The sequence below is a fragment of the Carettochelys insculpta genome, chromosome 16 (assembly GCF_033958435.1).
Source record: "Carettochelys insculpta isolate YL-2023 chromosome 16, ASM3395843v1, whole genome shotgun sequence".
NCBI classification, from domain to species: domain Eukaryota; kingdom Metazoa; phylum Chordata; order Testudines; family Carettochelyidae; genus Carettochelys; species Carettochelys insculpta.
In genome coordinates this window covers 4,211,531-4,229,062 of record NC_134152.1, presented here as the reverse complement: position 1 = coordinate 4,229,062, position 17,532 = coordinate 4,211,531, and the positions used below count along the sequence as shown (strand labels likewise).

The following is a 17,532-nucleotide window of genomic DNA, read 5'->3' as shown; positions in this document are numbered from 1 at the left end:
GATGGGAGAAGCTGGGGTAAACATCAGGGGCTGCTCTGCTGGTTGGTGCCTGGTGCAGAATTCAGGAAGCTCGCCGCTGGGTTTGCGGGCTGCAGCTTCTGGGAGGCCGGGCTCCGCTTCCCGAGGGCGTCCAGTCGCCCCCGCGTGCTCCAGGGACAGGCACAACCTGTACAGCTCCAGCAAGTGGCCACACAGGCCAGCGCCCCCCAACCCCACACCCCTTATGGACACCACCCCTGCGCACCCACCTCCCCACAAGCTCCATCCCCTGGCCCTGCCCCTCGGGCGCCCCGCGCGGCCGGCCGGCAGGTGGCGCTGTCGGCGGATGGCTGCGCCCCGTCCCCCTTTTTGGCCGGGCCCGGCCACCGTGCCCGCCCGCCCGTCCGCCTCGCGCCGCGGCAGGCCTCGCCGCTTCCGCTCGCCTCAGCCGGCCCGGCCCCGCCGCCGAGGCCGCCCGGACATGCCCGCCTGAGCGGGCCCGCAGGAGGTGCGGCCGGGAGCGCGCGCGCGCGCGCGCCTCGTTGGGCCCGGCCCCAGCGCCGCCCCCCCTCAGCCTCGCGGGGCCTGCGCCGGGCCGGGGGCGGCCTTGCGGCGTCTCTGTTGGGGGTGGGGCGAGTAGCCTCGGCGGGGGGGGGGGCTCCTGGGGGCCGTGGGTGGGATGGGGGAGGGGAACGGGGGCCAGGTGCGGAGAGAGGGTCGAGGGAGGGGCACCTGGGGGAGGGGGAATTGAAGGCGGGGGGGGGGAGAGAAGATGGGGGAGGGACACGTGGGGGGCTGGGGGAAGGTGGGGCGGAAAGATTGGGGGCGGGGCGCGTGGGGTGAGGAGCAGCTGGGGGCGCGCGGGGGGAAGGGGATGGGGCAGGAGCAGCGGGTTTTGTGCCTGTTTTCCTGGCGTGGCGGGGGAGGGGGGTGACACACTTCCACAACCAGGGCTCGGAGCTGCCCCCTGAGCCTGGTGCACCTCCCTGCCTTACCCAGCTAGGCGGAGAGAGAACCCTCCTTGCAGGGAACCTGCGGGGGAAGGGAGGGGGTCCCTAATGCAGGTTGAGTGGGGCCCAGAAACATCACCGGTTTTTCGAAGCGATTGGCCCCGCATAGGACAACAGTGGGTGGGAGGGCTGTGCCACCACTTTCTGCAGTATCTGCATTTTCATTTACCCACGAGGTCCCTTGCAATTGCCCAGAAAACCTTCCGAACCTGGCACATAGGTAACTGGCGCTCTGATGTCATCCTGAGCCTGCAGACAGGGCTGGTGCACCTGGCCCGTTCCTGCGAGGTTTGTGGAGGTGCCCAGAATGAAGCTAACATGACTGGTCAGTTTCACTGTGGCTACCTTGAACTTGGCAGCAGTGAAACTCAAGAGCCAGATGTATTTCACTCCAAAACTGTTTGGGCAGGAGCTCTGGAGTCAGTGGCTCTGGTCTTCTCCAACACCTGCAGAGCCATCTTCAAGCTTCTAGGTGCCTGATAAATTTTTCAAGTGGTTCTACTGCTGCAGATATCCATAGGGTGAAATTTTTATCCTGCCTTAGCTTAGCTTTAGAATTAAGGGTTTTCTCTGATCCCGGTCCCAAAAATTGTTTGACTGTCTTTAATGCACATATTAGTGATGTAAAATCCCATTACTTGGATAACCGGTTAAACAGTTAAAGGAAGTGGGGCACTGGGAGGCCACTCCAGCCCAGGAGACGGGGGCTACTCTGGCCAGTCTGGAGCTCTCCTGCCTGTGGCATGCTGGGACTGGGCCTGCTCTGCCTGGCTGGAGGTTCCTTGTCTGCGGCGCAGGGGGCTACTCCAGCCCCTGCTGGTTAACGAGTAAGTTTCATCGGTTTAGGTGAACCATTAACATCCCTAGCACATACACAGCAGCGTCTGTTTTCCACCTCTGTGCGAAGATCCTGTCTCTCTGACAGCAATGCAGCAGCTCATGCCACATCCTGCAGGGGTTATTAATCGTTTTCTCAAGGCCTAAACATTCGTGAGCCAGAGCCATTAACATTTTCAGTCTGAGAAAATGCTGTGGTGTTTCTTGGTTTTGCCTGCTCCCTTAAATAAAAGTAGAGTGAGGTATGGGCCAAAGAAAATTAAAATCTACAGTTTTTTGGGCAAGAGTAACAGACTCCTGCAGTCTAAGTCGTGGTGCTGCCTACTCAAGTCCTTAAATGCAAATACAAGAGAACTGCTCGTAGAAAACAGAAGCCTCTCTTTTTCTGGGGGCAGAAGAACTGAGGCATGCTACTGTGGTTGATGTTATTGAGATTTACTCATCATTCTTTTGTCTGTTCTCTTGCAGGAGCACAATGAGTGACATTCGCCATTCCCTGCTCCGCCGGGATGCCCTGAGTGCGGCCAAAGAAGTTCTGTATCACTTGGACATCTACTTCAGCAGCCAGCTCCAAAACGCCCCTCTTCCCATTGTGGACAAAGGACCAATTGAGTTGCTGGAAGAGTTCATATTTCAGGTTCCCAAAGAGCGCAACTCCCAGCCTAAAGTAGGTAACAAGTCCTTCGAGGAAAAATACAACTGTATTTGAATGGGCTGATGTCTTGATGATGTCTTGCACTTACAGTCCAGGCCCTGTTCCTCCAATCAAATCTATACAGCGCCCCACTGACTAAACTGGGGCCACATATAGGTGAAAGGGCCCACCTAGGTCTGGAGACGTGATTGACGCTTAGGCAGATCAGAGGCACTGGAAGAACCAGGAACAGGAGATGCTTTTAGACCTTTTTGGTTTAGTTTATTTTTGGAGTCCCCTGTGAGTCCCTCTCTGGACTTGTTTTGCTATGACAACACACTCCATGCAGTTACCTTGCAAATAATATGATTGATAACCTCTTTAGCTTGGTAAGTAAATATAATGTTTGTCCCCAGTCACAAGCTTGCGCATGCTGCACCAGAAAGGATGCAAGAACTGAAAGGTGATAAGGCAGGCTAAATATGATAGGTTGTGAAGTCTGGGAAGCCAGAATTTCTGCTACTCCTCAGAAGCCCGTAGATTCCACAGCTGCTATTTGATCTTTCAGCAAAGGAATTTATACAGTCCCTGAAGAAAGAGCAGGTCTGTGTTTGCTCTGTTCCACAGCAGTTCATGGAGAAATATAGCCAGGCTTGCCCAGGTGTGATGGGGAAGGGAGGTAGAGTCATAATCTCATACGCTTCCATCTTTCTTTGGACCTGCTGTGTGGAGATTTACTGTGTTATTCTTCTGGCTTTGTTTGTTAGAGGTTGAATTCACTTCAGGAGCTTCAACTTCTTGAGATCATGTGCAGTTATTTCCAGGAGCAAACCAAGGATTCGGTCCGACAGATAATTTTCTCAGCCCTCTTCAGCCCTCAAGGAAACAAAGCAGATGATGGCAGGATGGCCTTGCTAGGAAAACTGGTTTCCATGGCGGTAGCTGTGTGCAGAGTTCCTGTTCTGGAGTGTGCTGCATCGTGGCTGCAGGTAAAGCCGCTACACAGATGGGAAGGTTTGCAAGAGCTGAACATGGTGGGCGAGTGAGTAAACTGAAGAAAAGGGGCTGTCTAGTGGTAGTGAAGGGTTAGGACTGCCAGGTGGACTCTAGATTCCCTTCATTGAACTCACGCCTGCAGTGGATGTTCTGCTTGCAGCCTCCCGTGCAGCATTGGCAAGTTGTCAGGGCACGGCAGTGAGGGACGCTGTTCCTAGTGAGGTCTGCAGGGCATAATTTTTGCAGCTTTCCAGACCTCTGTCGTGCCCATAGCCTGCTCTTGGGGGTCTCTTAATATCTGCCTTAGGGGACCCCCACTCTCATGTGCCTCCTGAGATCTTCAGGAGTGAGTTTCCGTTTTCGGACAAGGGAATGGAATGGAAGGGGAGGAGAAGAGCGGCAGAGGGGAGATCTCCCCCACTTCCCTAAGGTCTGCCAGAGAGGTGTTTCTCCGTAGAGGGCTCTTGATGGCTGCAGAAGCAGGAAGGGGTGTAACATGGGTGGCAGGAGACTTTGAAGGGGTGGCTTATTGTGGTGCATTTCACCTTCAGCTCAGTTAACGGAACGGTTTCCATGCTAAAACCTCAGTACTTAAAAGCCGTTGCAGGGACGGTGCTGTCCCGGTGAACCGCCCCTCAGATTTCTTACATGCCTCCCACCCACTCATTTTCCTGAGAACCTGATCTGGCTACTGTTCAGAAATCCCTTGGAGAATGGCTTTCTCGCTCTGGGACAGGATGGTCTTTAGAACCAAGGTGAGTGGCAGGCGAGGGACAGTGGTTAAGAAGACTTGGACAGCAGTGGACAGAGGACATTGCTGTACTCAGCTCATGAAATCACAACATTTTCATGCAGAGAAAAGTGTGGTGTGGTGATGAAACATCACAGTCCCTGTCAGATGTGCGTAACTCCGGACAGCTGTAGGAATTCTTGCAAGTCTTTTACCTTTCAGTAACCAGTTTGTATCCTCAACCTTAAATAGTTTGGTGGTAATTAGTAAGAGCCAGTTTTTTCTTTGTAGTCTAATTTTCACTTGAGGTCTGATCAGCTAGTGTAACGAGGACTAGCCGCAGACATCAGAAGCTGAAGCTAAGGCACTTAATCTTAGCGTGGTTTGCATAAATCAAATCAAACTGTCAGGTCAGCAAAAAGATGTAGTGACAGCCAATAGATGGTTTCGTCTAACAGCCCTAGTGAACTACTCCTCATCTGCCTCTGGGGAGGGCTCAGCAGAGTTTCTTATGTGCTGAGTGGAAGTACCTGTCACCACTGGACACCGCAAATCTCTTTCAGCGCACCCCTGCAATCTACTGTGTGAGCCTAGCTCGCACCTTAGTGGATGACTACTGCTGTTTGGTGCCAGGTTCCATTCAGACGTTGAAACAGATCTTCAGCGCCAGTCCTCGCTTCTGCTGCCAGTTCATCACCTCGGTTACTGCACTGTACGACCTTTCTTCAGGTAAGCTGCAACGGAGCAGGAGTCTTCTCTCAAAATGAATGCTACAGTCCAGTGCCCACTGGCTGTTGCGAGTGCATTTGTGTTCTCAACTGCCTACGGGCATTTTAATGGCACTCAGCTTCCCAGTTTTGCTAGCGACCGTGCTGGGTACAGCATCCGTCCTTAACGTGTGGGGAAAGCTGAGAAGCACAGCACAGTGATGAATGACGTTAGTTCAATTTGTAATACAGGTTGAACCTCTCTCATCCGGCATCCTTGGGACCTGACCGGTGCCAAACGAGAGAATTTGCCCATGATAGGAGGTCAATATTGTCTAGCGCGTTTCCAACAATACCACTGCTTACTGTGTTCTTAGAGCACAATTGGGGTAAATTACAGCTAACTGGCAGCACAGAACACAGAAAGAAGCCAGGACTGGTGTCTGGAAACAAACTTCATAGGACCATAGGGAAACTTGGCCACGCCCACAATAAGTGGTCACCGGGCTAACTAAAATCGTACTAGATTATGGAGTTTGCTGGATGAGAGTGTTCCGGATTAGAGAGGTTCAACCTGTAGACAAGTGGCCATGTAACAATTGGCCCTGTTGTTGGCCATCTCAATGAAGGGCGAAGAATGAAAGCAGGAGTGGTCTTCTCAGACTAGGTTCAGATGTGATTTCAAAGCCAGTGAAAAGACTAGAGCTAGTGGTAATTTGGCCCAGGCTTCCTGGAGTAAAGGTGTCTTGCTGTAGCATTCTGAAGATTAGAGTGGTGGGACTGAGGAATACAATAAAAGAAGACTTGAAATGGTTGTGACAGGGAGAGATTGATACATGAAGGAATTTAGCAGAGGTTGGACCTTGACCTACAGATGAGGAAGGTGGGAGGAGAATGAAATTTCTGTCCCTAGGCCCAGGGGACTTGCTGAGCATTGTCTCTTACTTTGTTTCAGATGATTTGATTCCCCCTTCAGACTTGCTGGAGATGGTTGTCTCCTGGATCTTTGAGGACCCCCGTTTGATACTCATCACCTTTTTAAACACTCCTATTGCAGCGAACCTGCCAATCGGGTTTTTAGAGCTCACCCCCCTCACTGGACTGATCCGCTGGTGCGTGAAGGCCCCCCTGGCTTACAAAAGGAAAAAGAAAGCCTCTCTCTCCAACGGTCACCTCGCCAATAAAATTGCCAAGGACTCAGCTGCTGGCGCTGACAAAGACCGCCACTTGCTGTATTCCAAACTGCATCTAAGTGTCCTCCAGGTTCTCATGATGCTTCAGGGGCACTTGACAGAGAAGAACCTCTATGGCCGGCTGGGTCTAGTGCCCTTTGACCACGTGGTTCCGCTTGTTGAGGAAATTAGCAGACTGTCTGATGAACTCAATCCACTCAATGCTTCGAAAGAGATTGAACTGGCTCTAGACAGATTGGCTCAGGCTCTGCAGGTGGCCATGGCATCGGGAGCATTGCTGTGCACTAGAGGTATGTCGGGGAAGGCAGCTGGTGAAGATCCTGGAGTGGGATTAGTTTTCTCTGGTATGTGGGCAGGTTGGCCCTGTGTGAGGGAGGGATACATTGGCAAATGCATTAACAGCATAAATATTTCACAACTCCTGGGAAATAAAAGATTGTTAGAGCTTCGCACGCTGGATGTGACAAACAGCTATGAAGCAAGCAAGCGAGACACAAAAATCAGTTTTATGGATTATTCAAGAAAGAACGTTACTTTGGGGATTTGGAAGGGAATCCTCCATTCAAACTCCCACCACCGCTGCCAAGATGTGCTGGGGTTTGTCATTTGTTTTTCGAAATAGGAAGACATTTGCTCTCATCCGGGCTTACAACCAGAGGCTGGGTCTGTGGCCTGCTTTGGTCATACGCTGTCAGATAAACTTGGTTTCTGATGTGTCTTTAAATCCGGTTTCCTAAGCTGGTTTAAAGCTGCTGCATTAATGAATTACAACGTAGCCATTCATTGTACAGCGTTGGGGCATAAGTTAGCGAAGGACTTGGGCTCTGATTCTGCTTTGAAACTGATACAGTAAACATTAGGCAAGGTGAGTGAGGTAATATCTTCTATTGGTAAGAGGGACAACCTCTCAAGTTGTACAGAGCTGCTCTTTGGACTAAATACAAGATGAAACAGATTGTTTTGCAGAAATAGTTAATGCATTTCCAAGCAGTCCTGTGGCACCTTAGAGATTTACGATATTTATTAGTTTTCATGGGTAAAACCCACTTCTTCAGATTTCCATGTAAGCTGGAAAGCTTTTCTCTCTCACCAACAAAAATTGGTCTAATACAAGATACATGACGCACAAGGAGGATGAGAGAGTATTTCAAGGGACCATTCAAGGTGAAGGGGCCTGGAGGGGCTGTAGGGAGGGGGCTTGTGCATTGCAGATTGAATTTATGGTTCGCTAAAGCAGTGCCTCCTTGTATGGGGAGGGGTGGCTGTGTGTGTGTGTGTAAATTTTGACCCAATTACTCCTGGGCGCATTTACCCTTTACTTATTTCATGCCAGCCCTGCAAACGTCATGGACTATGAAAGTTGATCCAAGTTCTTGTGGACACGTGGATCACATGTAACAAAGATGCTGTCCTGCGTTGCATTGTGCATCCAGCCCAGGCCTCCCAAGGGGCTGTACTGGCGTAACTGACTGGCAGAGTTTTGTGTTACAGTTAGAAGTTAGTAAACGAGTCTGAGTCCCAAGCCAGAGTAGAATCTAGTTTGTTGTTGGACAGGTGTATTGGTTCTGCAGTTTTAAAAGAAGTCAGATCTTACTGTGTCGTATTTGACTCTGGGTCCAAGGAGACCCATTTTCATGGCATTTCAGACTAGGAAAAGGACTAGTTTGTGGCTGTCTGGGGTGAGGGTCCGTCTGACCAAAAACTAGTTTGCTGCCAACACAATCTCTACACAGGGTGGGGATCCTGTGGGCCAGCTTACATAGATACGGCCCTCAGGGTTCACCCACCCACTGGCAGGGGTCAGCATTGCTGGAGTACCAGAGCTGGCTTCCAGCTGTAGGGTGGGAGCCCCAAGCCTCGTTGGCCCAACGAGAGCAAGCTGGGGTGGATGCAGGCCATAGACTCTCTGGCAGCGGGGAGGAAGCAGCTCCTGCACACGGCAGGGAAGCACTTTCTGAAGGGACCGCCCCAGCCTGCTGCTCCTATTGGCTGTGATTCCAGGCCAGTGTGAGTGGCGAGGGTTGGTGCCTACAGGGAATGCTTCCCTCCAGCATGTGGCGGTACCTTCGGAACCCTCTGAGCAGTACCAGGTAAGTGGTCCCATCTCCTGCCCTGAACCTGTTCCTGTACGTTTCATCCATTTCAGACCCTGCACCCCCCACCCCCTTCCTGCACTCTGCCAGCTGTCTAGACCCTTCCCCTCCCACCCAGATCACTCCCTTGCAATTCCCTCCCGCACACTGAACCCCTCATTTCTGGCTCCACACCAGAGCCTGGGGGACCCACAAAATCTACTAATCCTGAGCCCCCAGAAGAGTTAATCTGGCCTTGAGCCTCTGTGCCTCCGTCTCCTTACCTGCATCACCATTCTCTAAAGGAGCTCCAGGGAAGGATACACTTTCAGTTATTTAAAAGGAGATGGTATCCTTTTTGCTCAACTTAATAGGTTCTCTCCGCTGGGTGAGACCGCATGGCCTACAGAATAGGGTGTGAACACGACAGGAGGGGCAGTCCAGGCAGTAGTCTCATCCGAAACTTTTCTAAAGCCTATGTTTCTGGTCTCTGGGTTTTCTCTTGTGTTTTTTCTGGCCAGTAACTTCTAAATTCCACGTAACAGATGATAAACTTATTTCACTAGCTAATTGGGTCATCATTCTGAGCTCTGCCGAGAAATTTTAGTGGATTTATCAGAGGGACACCAACTTGAAAATCCAGCCAACTTCTAAAAGCCATATTAAAAGTCCCTCTACCCGTTTGGGTGGCCCAACCCAAGCACAGGGTCACTCGGTTTTGTTTTCTCAGCACAAACTTTCTAATTCAGTAACAAAACGCCCATTAACAAAGCACAGAAATTTAAGCAACTTTTCCCAGCGGAGGGCTTCTCACCCAGAGCCTTGAATTGAAAGACCTGCCTTTTTTCCCCCAAACAGGTTCTCTGGGGCTCATGTGTGAGTCTCAGTCAGCTTCTTTTAGTACTTATTACACTGACCTCACATGTAATATTATCAAGTCCACGAAGCTAACAGAAAATCATGTTTTTCCTCTCATTTTTAAGTTCTAATGGTCTTAGATCTGTTTTGTAACAGTAGCAAGCCAAAAAGTGAGAGCGGTTTTAAAGCTGTCCCCTTAAACTTCCTTATCTCCTAACGCCTTACATGTCCCACTTTGGGGGGGATTGCTGTAGCAGAAGAGGAAGGGAATTCAGTATCAATATCTGCTAATCACCTCTTTGGGCATTCAGTTGTTTACAGAATTGTGAAAAATTTGCTTTAAATCAGCAGCAAAAGGAACTCACGACTTTGTGTTCTTTAGAGTAAGATTCTGGTTAAATCGTTTGGAAACGGTTTCTCCAATGAGGCTGGTGTCGCAAAAGCCTTCATCAGTCTCTTAACACAAATATGCAAATGTGTTGTCTTGTCCAAGATGGAGTATGGCACGTAGGGACACATAGTCTCCAGGCTTCCTTTTTTAACTCTGCTTCATGTGAACGGTGAGATGACAGTAGCAGCCTTCCTGTATCTGAGCTGGAGGCTGCCAGTGTGGCTGCCCCAGTGGGACAGGGCTCTGGCTGTTGAGAGTTTTGTGTTCAGGTTTGTCTGCTTTGCGACATGTAAATTTTGGTCTGTTTAACTCTCATGTAAGGCAAGTGAGAGAATGTTCCTTTGCAGATAGATGATGTGTGAAATGGTTTGTGATGTAGAAGTTACAGGGAAATGTTCCTTGTATGTATTTTGGGTATGAAAGGATGAAATTGTGGGTCTCTACTAAGAATGTTAATGGTTAACCAGTAAGCCGCACCATAAATGGATGAGGCTTACTGGTTATGGTTAACCAACGGGGCCTGGAGCAGCCTCTTACCCGCTGCAAGCAGGGGACTGCTCCAGCCCAGCAGGGTCTGCCGCAGGCGTGGGGCCCAAGAGCACCATGGGCGAAGGGTCTCTAGCCCAGCCAGAGTGGCCCTGGTGCGGGGATGTGCCAGGCAGTCAAAGCAGCCCCCCTCTGGGTGTGGGGGGGTGTAACCCAGTCCTCCTCGGTTGGGGAAGCCCCTTCCCCAGCTCCCCTGCCTCCTGTTTAATTGGTTAATTAAATGGGATTTTTACATCCCTGGTCTCTGCTAGCATTTCATAAAATCTGAATACAATTTCCTAGAGTGCAGAGTAGATGGCCCGAGGGCGGGGAGGGAATCTGTTGTTTTATTTTATCCATCCTGTTTGTTTTCTATCCTCTTAAATTTCAGATGACTTGAGAACGATGTGCGCTCGGCTACCACACAACAAGTAAGGGACCTTTCTTTCAAAGTTTTATTTATTTACATGAATATTGTGAGGCATTTCCTAAGCTGTTTGTTGCAGGCGGACCTCTGCCCTGAAGGGCTTTTAATCTCAGTGTGCTTTTCTGCCAGGCATGCTTTTTGTCAAGCACGAGTTCGGGCGATCAGCACAGGGGCAGCTGTGTGAAATTGCAGAGATTTTATACCTTCATAGGTTCCAGGCCAGAAGGAATTTTGTGACCGTGTATAGTGCAGGACACACTTGCCCCCACAATAATTTCTAGAGTGTCTATTTTAGAAAAACATCCAGGCTTGGTATAAAAATTGTAGATTGTAACCGTGGTAAATTGTTCCAGTGTTGAATTACCCACGCTGTGGAAAATTTTTACATCTTGATTTTCGCCTAAACTTGTCTAGCTTCAACTTCCAGCCACCTAATTGTGTTACGCTTTTCTCTGCTCCATAGAAGATCCCTTTATTAAATATGCTTCCCACGTGTAGATACTTACAGACAAGTCAGCCCAGAACCTTTTGCTCCTTAAGCTAAATAGACTCCAGGAGCACGGTCACTGTAAGTCTGGTCTTTTCTAATCTGTCAGTCACTGTCATGGCTCTCTTCTGAGCCCTCTCTAAATAATAAACATCCTTCTAGCTTTTGCAAGCACCAGATCTGGGCTCCGTATTCCAGCAAGTCTCACCAGTGCCAAATAGAGAGGTAACTTAACCTCTCCACTCCTGGAGAGTTAGATCTCTTGGCCGCAATGTCACAGTGGTAGCTCCCATTCGGCCGAGGATCTGTCTTGACTCCAGATCTCTTTGCATCACCGCTTGGCAGGACAGTCTCCTTTGTCCTGTAAGTATGGCCTGCATTGGGGTGGACAGGATCTGGCCTGCTGGGTCTTTCAGTCCAGTGTGTGGCCACCTCACCGGTACCCTTAGGCAGGGAGCAGCCCCATGGCTCAGAACAGAGCCCTACTCTTTCTGCATGTGGGGGGGAGCTTTGCAGGCTGCCTCCACCTCCAGCGCAATCTCTTAGCTCCCACTGGGTGCCCTGCCCCCAGCACAGTGGGAACTGGCCAGTGGGTGCTGAGAGATTGTGCCGGAGTGGGGGCTGTGAGCAAAGCCTCCCTTCCTCCCCACTCCATGCAGAAAGGCATACGAAGCAGTTGGCGGCTCTGAGATCTGGGACTGTGGCAATCCGAGAGCCTGCCTGAGGGTTCTGCTGGCCGGAAGCTGCCTAGGTAAGCACCCCACCCCCTGGCCTGGGCCTGCCTTTGACATCTCAGCCCCTCATGCACTTCAACTCCCTGCCCCAGCTCACCACCCCCACCTGCCCCAGGTCAGCACCTAAGCCCTCCGCATCCCCCGTCTCAGACTCTGCGCTCCAGTCCACTGCCCCAGGTTACAACCCCCTCCTCCACGTGACCTCCCTCTCAAACCCCACATCCTCTCCTGCCCCCGTCCACTACGACAAACTTCTTTCTGTACCCAACCTCCATCCCAGACACTCCATAGAAAAGTGCAGCCCTTGGCTGCTTTCCGAAACCTAGAAGTGCCCCCTGCCATCAAAAATTGTTGCCCACCCCAGCCTACGTTCTTTTGTTCTGAGATGTATATGTTTACATTTAGCGGCATTAAACCCTCGATTTTTACGGACCCTGATTTAGCAGACTTTGGGAACAATAGATGTTCCCCCTCGTTCCCAAAGTTCACTGGGGTCCCTAAAACCCTAAATCTCCACCCACTAAAAAAAGTGGGGCTTACCCCTGACATGGCCACATGGCGCTGCCACGTGCTTCTCCCGTTATTTAAAAGACTTCTGGTAATAACAGACAACCTTACCCCCTATTAGTTCGTTAAATGGAGGGTTTACTGTACTTGTGCCAGATGGAGATGAATGACTGTCCTTGTTGTCTTTGTTAATTACTGCCCCCCACACTTTCGGCTGGAGTGCCCATGGGCTATTGTCAGTGGGTTTTTCTTCCAGATGGTTGATAGAAGTGTTAAGTAGGTTAGGGCCAAGAGCCCATTCCGTGAAACACACTTGCTCAATGAAGATTCTCCCTTTACAACTACCTTTGAGAATGATCAGTGAATCAATTTCTCATCTGTTTAATTTGTGCCATATTAATTTTATGTCCTAATTTTTTTAATCAAAATATGCTGGTATTGAGTCAAATGCCTTAGAGAAGCCAAAGTGTAGTAGGTCAACACTTTACATTTATCAACTTAACTTGTAATCTCGTAAAAAAATAGTTTTATAGGATCTGTTTTCCATGACTGCATGTTGCTCTGTATTAATTACACTACTGTCTTTTAATTGTTAATTAATTACTGTGTCAGCTGGTTGGTTATCTTGCCCAGAACATGAGTCCAGCTGTTTAGTCTATAATTTCTTGGGTCATCCCATTTAACTTATTAAAATCTTGGCACAGCGTTGGCTTTCTGCCAGTCCTCTGGAACTTCTTCAGTGCTTAGTGAAAATCAGCATTAGTACTTCTGCGAGCTTGTCAGGGCGCACCTTTAACATCTTGGCTCTGTTTATTTAAATCCATTTAAATGTACTAGTTTCTGGATAATGTCCTTCGGAGACTAGTAGAATGGAGAGTTATCACCATATGACGAAATTGTATCATCTCTTTTTGTTAAATACGGAACAGAAATATTTATTGCTGGCTTCTGCCTTTTCTGTGGTGGAGTTGATAATTCTCCCACTTCTGTCTAGTGATGAACCAATACCATTTTCAGGATTCTCTCTCTTAATGCGTTTAAAAAAAAACCAAACCTCTCCTTTCCTTTCCTTTCCTCTGCAGGCCACATTTTCCCCTTTGGTGCGTCCCTTTGCTTCCTTACTGTTTCTAACTTCTCATTTCTATTCATTACTATCAAGCTTCCCTTTCTCCCCTTTATTTTTCATATAATATTTAATATAGCTGCCTTCACACCAGCTCCAGACCAGCGTGGCCTTCTGCCTCAGTTGCGGTATTACAGCTTTTTGGGTGTCTCTTAAGGTGTTCTTAAATGATTCTCAACTATCATTCAAGATAGATTGATGTCGGCTGTACAGGTCAAACTGAATGATCTGATTGCTCCTTCTTGCCTTAAAATCTGTGTAAATCCCCGAGCCAGGTAGACCCCATTAAAGTCAGTGAGGCTCCTCCTTGGTCCACCTAGACAGATCAGCTTGCAAGATGGGGACCTGAATTAAGACTATTCAACAAAGAAGAAAAGTGAAAGTGAAATGCAATTTATTAAATTACCTCTGCCACAGCCCTATGAATTAATTTCCCCCCACCCAATTGTACTTAGATTCTATGCTTAACCCTGCTGGTTTTTGTTTGTGTTATAACCGTTAGTTATTTGGTATCTTTTTATTATCAGCCAAAATATTGTAACCTGGCTGTTTTTGGATCGGCTTCTCTATCTGGCAATCAGGCCATTTCTGTTAGGTTTCAAAATGTGCATTAAGCCTGACTTGCAGCTCGTGGGGTAGAAAATGTTGGCCTGAACATTTGCCTGTCAGAAATGAACACTTACTGATTTTGGGGGTATTTTAACTGTAGCGTCTATAAATCTTTGAGAACAACAAGAAGTCTTGTGGCACCTTTATAGACTAACAGATAGCTACAGACTAACATGGCTACCTCTCCAGCGTGAATCTTCGATAGTCACTCCTCTTTATCATCGCTCTCAAACCTGAGTCCTCACCCTCTCTCCTGGAGCCTGGCCGTAGAGCCTCACAGGGCATGGCCGTTGGAGAGAGGGTATCCAGAGTCCCCTCTTTCTTGACAAGCCAGCTGTTCAACAGGATTACTAAAAAATACTAAACTGATTGTCATGGACGGTACTGCTTTGAAAAATACCACAGCGCACGCACCTTGCACCATACACATCAATCTGCAGGGTGTCATAAGCGTAATTGCCACACTCTCCAGGAAATGGTTTTCACTGTGTAAGCCTATGTATGTTGCTTCACGTTGGCAAGGGCTTTTGGGCGCAGGTTCTTGTCTTGGAGCAGGCCTTCTGCCAAACTGCTCCGTGTCTGGACAGTTTATTATTTGAGTAATACTTACCTCTATCTGGATCTTCTTTCCACAGCCTACTCCAGCTGGTGATTTCAGGTCCAGTGCAACAACCAACCCACGCTGCTTTGCCACCAGGATTTTATCCTCACATCCACACCCCTCCCCTGGGCTATCCTGCACATGCAGCACACCCCACTCATCCAGCGCTCCCAGCCCACCCCGTGCAGACGTTTATACCGGGCATGACTTTCCCATACAGGCCTATTCGCTGAAGAACCTCACTTAAGCTGTACAGTGTGCCCCCCCCACTTTCCCTGGCAGGGGAGGCGTTACAGAGGCAAGCAGACATTCGTGGAACCATACCTTGCCTCTTTAATATTGTGCTACATGATGTCTCGAAGGAGGAGTTTCTTCAGGAGACAAAGCAAACGCTAGGCTGCACTTGCCCTAACAGTGAACAGTTTCTAATTCGTCCGTATTGTATGGCTGAAAGAAAAGAACAAGCCCTCTGGAATGTATAGGGTGGTTGGTTGGTTGGTTGGTTTGTTTTAACGTCAACTCTGCCTCCCCTAATGAGCAATGCCACTATATTTCTTGGTCTGGGGTTTCTCACAGGTACACATCTCCGCCTTGGTAATGAGACCAGCAGTTCTCTTGCTCCTTATTTATTAGGGACAGAAGGAAAGCCATACCAGGGCATGCGCATTAGTTCCCTGCCCCTGTTCTTTCTTTTTGTAAACATTTGTATCCCTATGTTTTAGGCACTGTGAATGCTTGCTTCTGAAGCACAGGAGTGGAGTAGTGGTTCCTGTGGGAGGAAACCACTAAAGAAAGAGTAATCGCTGCCTCCCTTTTGTCTTTCAAAGGGTGTACAGCAAATCCAATTTTCATTAGGCCTCTGCTAGCATGGAGCTTACATCCTCGGTTTTTTGTGCTTTTCACATGTTAATATCAACAGATTTGTAGAACCGAGACATCCAATGTGGTATCACTAACTAATGCTGGTTGGCGAAAACCGATTGGCGGTTTACTGCAACAAATTAGGTACTGATGTTCAGCCAACCAACCTATTTACTTCAATTAATTTGCTGCCAAACAAAAAATACAAACCCATGTTGTTCCAGAGAAGGCAGGTTCTCAGTATCATAGGCTTTTAATTGGTAATGGTGTATTTTTAATTGGAAACCTGCTCCAGTCAAGATAAGTTTGTCTTCTGTATCTCTGCAGTAAAATACACAATGTATCCCTGCTCACAACTGGGGCTGCATTTTTGCCACAGTGACAATAATGAACTCTCTAAGCCACTCTTTTGCAGGAGTGAATTACTTTTTCTTTATACGTGTTTCAGATGTCATGCTCTTTGACGGTAAGGCCTGGCAGTGATAGTTATCCAATTACATGCTAATATCAAAGGACAAAGAGATAGAAGTGTGGCTTGGCACTTGTAATTCATTCAATAAATTACAACTGGAGAGGAATCCTGATGCTCGCCTATTTCTCTTTCCCTGGAAAGATAAAAGAAATCACTTTGTACAAGCTCCAACATGATGAAAAAGGTCTTGAAACTAAGAACTACTGAGCATAAAGGAGTATGAAAAGTTATTTCTCTCTGCTCCTTGTCTATAGCTCATTCAAAAGGGTGAGGTGGAATTGCAATAACCCTAATGTAACACCATGTTTATTTTTTTTATCTGTAGCTACTTGATTTTAGATTGTCTGCAGTCTCTTTTCTAAAAGTTGTGCTCAAGGATGGGCCTCTGTTCTTTTAATTAAAAGTCTTGCATTTCTTTCTTGTTTTTGTGTATCTGACCTATTTCATCCACTTACATTAAAAGCCTCGATTGAGAACTTTCCTGTCATCATGGCCTTGAAGGTTTATGGTTTCAAATTGCATGGCGCTATTGGCAGATAAATTAACCTGCCAAATAAATGGTGACTTTTGTTAGGGTGAAGGGACCTTCTCACCTTTATTTCTGTGTGAGCTGGATGTGAGAAAGGGCATCCTAGATACGCATGCCTGCCTCAATTCCATTGTCAGCTGCTTCCAAAAGGAATTTAAATGTTCTATTGCAGCAGTTTTTAACCAGGGATCTGGGGCCCTACAAGGTCATGTGCAAGTTTAGGGGGAGGGATGTTCATCAAAATAAACCAGAGAGCAGCAACAGCATTAGGCTCATTAGAGTCCAGGGCAGAAAGCTGAAGCTGAAGACTGATCAAGTTAGCTTTGGGGGGGCCCACCATTGTTTGAGGCTCTGCGCAGTTGCCTTGTTTGGTGCCATCTAATGCCAGCCCTGACTGTTAATTTATTGGATACAGTAGATTCCCAACTAACAAGAATTTGACTTATGCATTTTTGCAATAACATGAATCAAAATAATGAGCGACAGGGAGCTGAGAACCATGCAGCAGCCTCTCTCACCTCCCCTTGTGGCAGCTGGGAAACTGACCAGCAGGAGTGGCAGGGAGCTGGGAACCAGGCGGCTTATGCAGTGACTTTTGTCATGAGCACCGTCGTCCATGGTGGTTGCCCATTTGCTCATTTATAATAGGGCTCCTGGAGAAGAGGCTTTTGGGGTACAAGTGGCTAGTACAAGGCTCTTGCTGCAAGTTCGTAGGTGGGTTTAGTGGTTGTGATACAGTCTTCCAAAGTTCTAGGAGCGCAACTCTTTGAGCAGAGAAATTGTGTCAGGCTGCATTTTCCCTGTGCAGTGAATGAGGGGGGAGACTTCTATCCTAAAACAGCTGGACGAATGCATGAGTTTCTCTCTGGCTGCACGGCCCGGCATGAAAGCGTTATACTTTGCGTTCCTTTGTCAGTCGGAGGGAGATATTTGTCTGGGGTTTCAGGACACCTGAGCTGGCTACACTTCAACACGTGCCGCTTCTGCGAGGTGATTTTCGGTCAGCAGAGCGCGGGTGGGCACAAGGCCCCACTCTCTGCTGGAAGAGGGACTGGTGCCTGACTCGCTCCTGCGGACGCCAAGGAGCCCACGTGTCTATTTCTCACAGCCGGGGCTTTCTAAGTCGACAGAGCCGCAGCTCGCTGGGGACCAGAGGCGGAGCCCGCCACCGCCCTGCTGCACACGCACCGAGGAGCGCTGGCCAAGGGCCCCCGGGGGCTGGGCCCGTTGCCGGGAGCGGCTCCAGGGAG

General features: G+C 48.8%; 1 protein-coding gene across 3 annotated transcripts; it reads left to right on the top strand.

Moving 5' to 3' along the window:
• The first annotated feature begins 348 nt into the window (after positions 1 to 348).
• On the top strand, positions 349 to 16,259 carry INTS15 (integrator complex subunit 15). 3 transcript variants are annotated; one of them, XM_075011024.1, is made up of 7 exons: positions 349 to 487; positions 2,295 to 2,493; positions 3,228 to 3,449; positions 4,750 to 4,915; positions 5,849 to 6,376; positions 10,324 to 10,363; positions 14,455 to 16,259. In XM_075011024.1, the coding sequence occupies exons 2-7, from the start codon at positions 2,302 to 2,304 to the stop codon at positions 14,651 to 14,653; spliced, it is 1,347 nt and encodes a 448-aa protein (XP_074867125.1). In that variant the 5' UTR covers positions 349 to 487; positions 2,295 to 2,301; the 3' UTR covers positions 14,654 to 16,259. The 3 variants fall into 3 exon arrangements, with proteins under 3 accessions (XP_074867125.1, XP_074867127.1, XP_074867126.1); XM_075011026.1 differs by lacking the exon at positions 349 to 487 and adding an exon at positions 520 to 606; XM_075011025.1 differs by lacking the exon at positions 349 to 487 and adding an exon at positions 1,063 to 1,816.
• Positions 16,260 to 17,532: the final 1,273 nt, after the last annotated feature.

What these genes read in the sequence shown, in the direction of transcription:
- INTS15 (XM_075011024.1), top strand. Translation starts at nt 2,302, where the DNA reads ATGAGTGACATTCGCCATTCCCTGCTCCGCCGGGATGCCCTGAGTGCG. An exon ending in AGCGCAACTCCCAGCCTAAA is followed by an intron (nt 2,494 to 3,227) that starts GTAGGTAACAAG and finishes TTTGTTTGTTAG; the next exon opens with AGGTTGAATTCACTTCAGGA. An exon ending in GCTCGGCTACCACACAACAA is followed by an intron (nt 10,364 to 14,454) that starts GTAAGGGACCTT and finishes TTCTTTCCACAG; the next exon opens with CCTACTCCAGCTGGTGATTT.